This window comes from Cryptococcus neoformans, chromosome 3 (genome assembly GCF_000149385.1).
Source record: "Cryptococcus neoformans var. neoformans B-3501A chromosome 3, whole genome shotgun sequence".
NCBI lineage: Eukaryota > Fungi > Basidiomycota > Tremellomycetes > Tremellales > Cryptococcaceae > Cryptococcus > Cryptococcus deneoformans.
The window spans coordinates 1,365,363-1,372,112 of NC_009179.1; the positions used below are offsets into that span (position 1 = coordinate 1,365,363).

Below are 6,750 nucleotides of genomic sequence, written 5' to 3' on the forward strand. Positions count from 1 at the left end.
TGTTTCAGCCAAAACCTCATTTTGCCGTTTTCTCGAGCGGAGAATATCGTGGACAAATTTTTAGCTAGTGCATCGACCGTTGTAGCGTCAAGGGTGGATTAGTCCCAACCACGAGGACTCCCCTCGCTATCGGGATTACGACCCGTAGCACTACACCGTACGTAACAGTCATGCTGTTGTTCTCATCATCAATAGCCACTACTATCTCACGCCAGAGCCTCTTTCCACCTGGTCCAGTCAAATCTCCCTTTTATTTTACTTGATTCTGGTGCTGGGTTCAATTTGGTAAGATGTCTCATTGTGGGACGACCGTGAGGGCAATTCTGCCGAGAAGGGTCAGTGGGCACTGGAATTTTCTAAAAAAGCAAGTCATATTCACCCATGGCTGATCGATGGTACCCATATTGCGTAGTAGCTACTCTCGCGTCAATGATGTATCCTAATCCTAATCTTGTACCTTTATCAGAAGCTCACCTGAGACATTTGGCCCTTTGTCAAAGTCTTTCCGATCATGACGCTTTTCCTGCAAGCCCTACTGGCAAACATTGCCCTGGCTTTCATGCAACGGACCATCTGTCCTGATGGTCGGGAGTCATCAGACAACAGGTGAAGTAGCTGTTCTAAATCTGTCATGTCTTCGTTGAGCAATGAACTTGTTAGGACGCAAGGATCGCGTACCTTTAAAATCAAATACGGTTTCTTTGCTTACTGGCATTGCCAAAAGACTTATTCTCTCACCCTTCCCCGCAGGCTTGCTCTCATCAACATGGACATCAAACCCGTTGGCATTGAGGATGTCAATATTTTCCATAGCAACAATTTCATCGCCAGCCGTGAGATGAAGCGCCCGAGGTCTTCCATCCATTATCAGTTGAAAAGCTCAATAATAGAGGTTCTGGACATACTTGATAAGAGCTTGAGCTTTGATTTTCGTTGTTTGCTGTAAGGTTTCAAAGTTGTACTTTTCGTCTGAAGCATGTTGGTCGATGATAAAAAGATCATCTGTTCCGTTATCTGTCGATTGTAACCTTGCTATGATGAATCCCTTATTAAACTGCCCCTTGACTTCCATCTTCTCAAAGTCAGCTTTCGAGATTACCCTTGAAAGGGTTTCCTCTGCGAGTTCCGAGTCTTTGTTTTTGATACCGGCTGCTTCCTCTAAATCGCCTTGTTTTACAAGCTGTGATACACGCTTGCTCTGCGCTCCTGCTTGGCGATTTCCTGCATTTGCAAATCTCTTGCGCAAGCGGGACAAGTCGAAACGCATAATGACTTCGCCTTGTGGAGCCGTAGAGATAATCTCATCCCGGTAAGCTTTATCAGGTTTAAGACGTTGAGAGACTCTCGGCTTGACGATAGGTGAAGAGGACGAAGAGGCAGATGTCCGCTGCGGATCACACGAGGTAGAAAAGTCAATCTTCCGATTTTCAGGTGGAGGATCATTCCTAATAGACAAGTCACGGCCACTCCCAGAAAGGATATGTTGAGGAGAAGCCGATGTTTGCTCAGACAGTTGTTGGTCCACTCCGCACCACACCGCAGAAGCGGAATGACGTGTGGAAAGGAGTAAATTCTCATCAGTGGAACTTTCTATTTCGAGGATCGGTCTGTTCGCATGCGTTGAATGTTTTATAGTATGATCCTGAACGCCGGACGCCGTTTCTATCGTTTGATCCTCGATCTCGATAGCCTCTACGGCTGCCTCATCTTCAGATATCTTCGGGGTTTCATGGTTCGGGCTGACTATTTCCGTGTTCCTTCCCTCATCTTGATTCGCATCTTCGGGCATATCTTCCATCACTTCCTGTCCTTCAACCACAGAAATCTGCGTTTCGTCGTCACTTTCGTGTTTCGCAGTAGCCTTTTGACTAGTGCTGCCTTGTGAATTTTCCCTTAGCTTCGACATTCGGTCTTTGCTAACTGCCCCACAGTTATTGAGCGCTTGGATGGCGGAGACTGTTTGGGCAGGATTCAAGGAAGGTTTGGATGTGCTCAGGGACCGCTGCCGAAGTGACGCTTGAGAGCTTGGGGAAGAGAGCCGGGCTTCGTTCAGTTCACAAAGGGAAGAAGTCAATGTTGCGGCGGAAGTTATGGATCCTTTCATTTGCTCCTCGTGTGGAGATGAAGGGATGCTGCCGGTAGTTTGGGAGCACCTACGTGAAAGGGGTCTCCGAGCTATTACATTATCGAATGCCTCCGTGTCACTTGCTACTTGGCGTTCACCCCCTTGCTCCTCCAAACTTGCGTCTTCTTGTTGTGTTTGATTAATTGCTTGACTGCGCTGACTTTGTTTCAGCGATGGATGTGAATGATCGCGTCGGACGCTTTTTATCGTGCGACTGGCTCCTTCCACAGTGAATGTATTACGTGACGGTGCAAAGAATGACTCCAAAGCTGTCTGTCTCGGCCGATTCATTAGCAGGGTGCACATCCACCGGACGAAACATTAATACCTTGAGGGAATCTATGAGACAGTCTTCGCTGTGCACGAAAATTGTTCGTTTGTCAGGGCTAACATTGATATCCACACTCTCTGAGAGCATATGTCAGGGTTGATGTTGCAATTTTACGGCGCAGCTCACCAGTAGGAATCTTAAAGTCAAGGATAGCGAGAGGTAGTTGGTTTGTGTTGAAGCTTTTGTAGACTTCGTTGATCGCTCTAGCCACTTTTGTGAGATTGCATGGGCGCCCATTGATGTAGAAAAATTGCCTTGAGGAAGTTGAAAATCCACAGCCCCACTGTGCTGATGAAATCAGCCCCTTGACCTCCACAGTCTGCGTCCTAAATTAATGAACTAATATCAGTGAAATACCTCACCAAACAGAGGCGAATACTGACCTTTCCGTGATTCCTTCGCGACGAGCCATGACTCGGTCAATCTCCACTTCCAAACGGAGATTGATATCCTCAACGTTATCTAACGCTGAAGGCCCCCATACAGCGCCTACAGAAGAACGCAGCTGACCTCTTCCATCCGTCATCAAGTGAATGCTCCGTTTGCTAGATGGGGCGTCAGGGTTATATAAGAGACATTGAATAACCTAGCTCACGAAGCTCGTCCTCCCCCTGCAGTAAGTTCAACCTTCAAACGGACTCCGTTTCGTGCGTCCTGAACCGAGGCACTTGCCGGTACGAGGGCATATGCGGTCAGTAGGACGAGCGCTTTCGACACTTCTTTCTTCGCATTCCGTTCAAACTCCTTTCGCCTTACAGGAAGAGGATTAAAGAGACCTGATAGTGTAACGGTTGTCCCACGCTTTTTTACATGCCTCCTGGTCAGCCTTGACAACACTCCGGCATCGGACATACCGGTCGGGCAACCCTTCCTGAAGTCTCAATCGTTCGACCATCTTTCCCGAGTTTGATTACTGCCCCCATTGGGGCCGTCTCCTTGGTAGCCGTCACTACTGTAATTGAGTCGCATAGGGCAGCCAGGGCGGAAAGTGCTTCGCCTCTGAAGCCAAAGGTAGTTACTTTGTGTAGATCTTCTAGAGACGGCAATTTTGACGTGTGATGTCGCAGGGCTGCAGTCCAATAAGCATAAATATAGGCGGCGGTGACAGTCGACATACCAATAGATTCCCAATCAGCCTCCGCTATGCCCGAGCCATTGTCGACAACCTCTATGCTATCTAGACCGTTGTCTTTGATTCGTACATCTATGAGAGGAATCAGTAACGCTCAGTGCCATTCTTTAAAGTATCTCACCAATGGCCGTTGCCCCAGCATCCAAGCTGTTCTCCAAGAGCTCCTTGATGGCACTTTGTAGATCTAAGACAACCTGTCCGGAATGGATGCGATGAATTAAAGAGGTGTCGATAGCTACAAACGCGTGTATGAGCGCGAGGGAAGTAACTACAAGCTGGCTATGCTTACCTTTGATTCCCCCGATCATTCTACTTGGTCAGCTATGTTTTATAGCTATGTCTATAAGCTGCCACACTATAGGGGATGTCTGAAGGTGTGCTGTACGGCAAGACGGATAATGGAGGAAAAGTACATACAATCAGATCCACCACTGCACGATGATCATCCGCCAATGTCTGAAAAGATATCGCGCGACGCGTACGAAGCACAATTTAATTAATAATTTATTACAACCAAGTCCACTCTCCCTCAACGGACATTGGATGATCTCCGTCAAACCGGAGGCCCAGAAGAAGGCCGAGGGGCTTGTGACGAGCTTTTAGGAGAAGACCGAGGTTTGCCACCTGTCTCTTGGATATTATTTTTAATTTTGCAACAACCAGAACATAATAAGTAATCTCCCGGAAGTAATAAAAGGTGCAGGTCATAGTGGAGTGGTCCACCATCCGGTGTGCTTCGTCGACAACTTCTGAGTGACAGCAGGGCAGCATTAGCATAGGCGAACAGTATTATTGGCATCGACATCAGCAAATATCATCGGCATCGATCAGCATCAGCAATAACATCGTCGGCATCCGTGTTAGCAAAATTATTATCAGTGTCACCATCATTATCGGCCCTATTATATTCGCCTTGTTATATGTACCACGACATGGACCATCATGAAATCCGTCAGCAGTGCGAGAGTATGCAGGAGGACGAGTTAACTGTACTGGAGGTATGTCATTTCTTCAATCTTATTTAGCAGTGCTGATGAAATAGTGTCGGATGGAACTGTAATCACAGTCTATATATCCTGGTCAGATCAAAATACATCCCAATCCGAACAACAGGCCAGGGCGTATTTTGACCCTTACATTGCCTGTCAAATTATCTTCACCGACTAAGGTCTCCATTTCAACAGCAAGTAACAATGGGGAATCGTCAATACCGTCCTTGACTTTATCTCATCTCCCAGCATTATCTCTCTGTGTCGCCCTTCCGGAAACTTACCCCTTGCTTGTGCCCCCGGCTCCAATATCACTCCGCGCCCCTCTTTTCAAAGGACATGATGACAAATTAGGAAGCTGGTTATTTCAAAACGACTTGAAGGAAATTGAAAGCAGGCTTCGACGCATGTGGGACGACGACAAAGAGGCTTGGGATCAAGGACAAGGTGTATTATGGAAGTGGTGGGACTGGGTTGTTAATGGAGACTTCCTTCGAGAAACTCAGAGGCTCATACACGATTCTCTTACGTGAATAGCATCTTTTTGTCTTTGTTCCCGCTCGGAGCTGACTTTGTAATCAGATTGACAGTCCCTCCTCCACTCTCGCCCGCGACATTCTTCACGGCTTTAAAGTCGTACGATTCATATCAGATTCAAAATGAATTTGAACAAACGGCATTTCCTTGTTCGATTTGCTGGGAGAATCGTAAAGGGGGTCGTTGTGTGGAAATGCCAGGATGCGGTTGTGTATTGTGAGCCCTCTAACTGGTCAAACGCACACGCCGCTAAAAGTATTCACAGTTGCACCGAGTGCCTCGGTGAATGTTGGACGTTAGCTATATCTGAAGGTACCCTCGAAGCAGTTGCCTGCCCCAGTGTAGCGTGTGTCAAGCAAAGGGCGACGAACGAAAAAGCAAGCCTGTTGGACCAAGGCGTGACAGCCCCGCTTGTCGAAAAAGTAGTTGGTAAGGAATTGCGGGAGAGATGGGAAGTTTTCAAGGACAGACGGATAGTCGAGATCGATCCTTCATTCTGCATTTGCCCTCAGCCAAAGTGCCAAGCGGCTGTTCCTCCCCCCACACCGTCCGGGACATGTGGTAACTCATCAGCGCCCAAGGCTATTCGCCTTGCCGACCTCACTAAACCCTCTTCCGGGTCTCTACACGTCCCTGCAGATGTTCCAAGAGGGTCCGGGCAGTCCGTACCTTTGACCGAAGACAGATGGGCCGCCTATCGCCTGTGTCCCAAATGCAATTTTTCATTTTGCCTCTATTGCTCATCGACATGGCATGGACCCCATACGGTATGCTCCCTTCCTCAGGCTTCACAACTCGTTCTGGAGTACTTGAAGTATCCAGAAGGAAGCGAAGGGAGATTGGCAATGGAAAGGCAGAGAGGGAAAGCGAACTTGGAAAGAATGGTGTCCAAGTGGAGAGAGGACGAAATGAACACGCAATGGTTGCATTCAAGAACTAAAGCTTGCCCCAGCTGCAGTGTGCGCGTGGAGAAAAGGTCAGTTATCATCATCTAGTACATCCGCAAAGAAAAGAAGTTCATCTGCTTTCTATTAGTGTCGGTTGTAACCACATGCAGTGCGGACGATGCTCTGCCCATTTTTGCTACCTATGCGGTCAATCAATCAAACCCACTGATCCATACAAGCATTTCAATACGCCAGGTCAACCATGTTACGAAAAGCTGTTCGAGGCGATGGATTTTGAAGACGTGCTTGATCCTGTCCTCAACCTAGAGCAATTCACTGAAGATGACCTGCTCGATTGGGACTTCGGGGCGGCAAGGATTTAGAAAGGCGGACTGAGATAATATCATCTACTACTTTGTACTATCTACACCATAGACCAATTACTTGCATTCTCAGTAACAATTATCAGGTACTTGGTGTCTTATTCTTGATATCTTGCCCGTTGTTGCAGCGACCACCAGCTACGTAGAGATTCATGAGGGAGTTTAGAAACATTAAGTGTTGGCAAGATGAAACAGGTCTCATAGTAGACGACGAGTAGTCAACAGTACGTAGGTAAGATATTCTCTTGATGCAGGCACTTAAAGTCGAAATAGGCTAATTAAATTAAAGCAAATTGGTTTGATTACTCTCAGAATCAGACGCCCCGAGCGGAAAGTGCCCATTGGTGGTCAGAAAACTGGGAGGTT

General features: G+C 47.4%; 2 protein-coding genes across 2 annotated transcripts; one reads left to right on the plus strand and one right to left on the minus strand.

Moving 5' to 3' along the window:
* Window positions 1–206: 206 nt before the first annotated feature.
* On the minus strand, window positions 207–3,896 carry CNBC4730 (hypothetical protein; the record flags this gene model as incomplete). The annotated part of the gene is made up of 13 exons (XM_771325.1): window positions 207–323; window positions 380–415; window positions 475–626; window positions 679–854; window positions 906–2,398; window positions 2,454–2,533; window positions 2,583–2,782; window positions 2,840–3,001; window positions 3,052–3,257; window positions 3,311–3,525; window positions 3,574–3,660; window positions 3,710–3,823; window positions 3,878–3,896. The coding sequence occupies 13 exons, from the start codon at window positions 3,894–3,896 to the stop codon at window positions 207–209; spliced, it is 3,057 nt and encodes a 1,018-aa protein (XP_776418.1).
* A 612-nt stretch (window positions 3,897–4,508) lies between these two features.
* On the plus strand, window positions 4,509–6,384 carry CNBC4740 (hypothetical protein; the record flags this gene model as incomplete). The annotated part of the gene is made up of 5 exons (XM_771326.1): window positions 4,509–4,586; window positions 4,655–5,106; window positions 5,160–5,330; window positions 5,380–6,090; window positions 6,150–6,384. 5 exons carry the CDS (start codon window positions 4,509–4,511, stop codon window positions 6,382–6,384), a joined length of 1,647 nt encoding a protein of 548 aa, XP_776419.1.
* Between the last annotated feature and the right edge of the window lie 366 nt (window positions 6,385–6,750).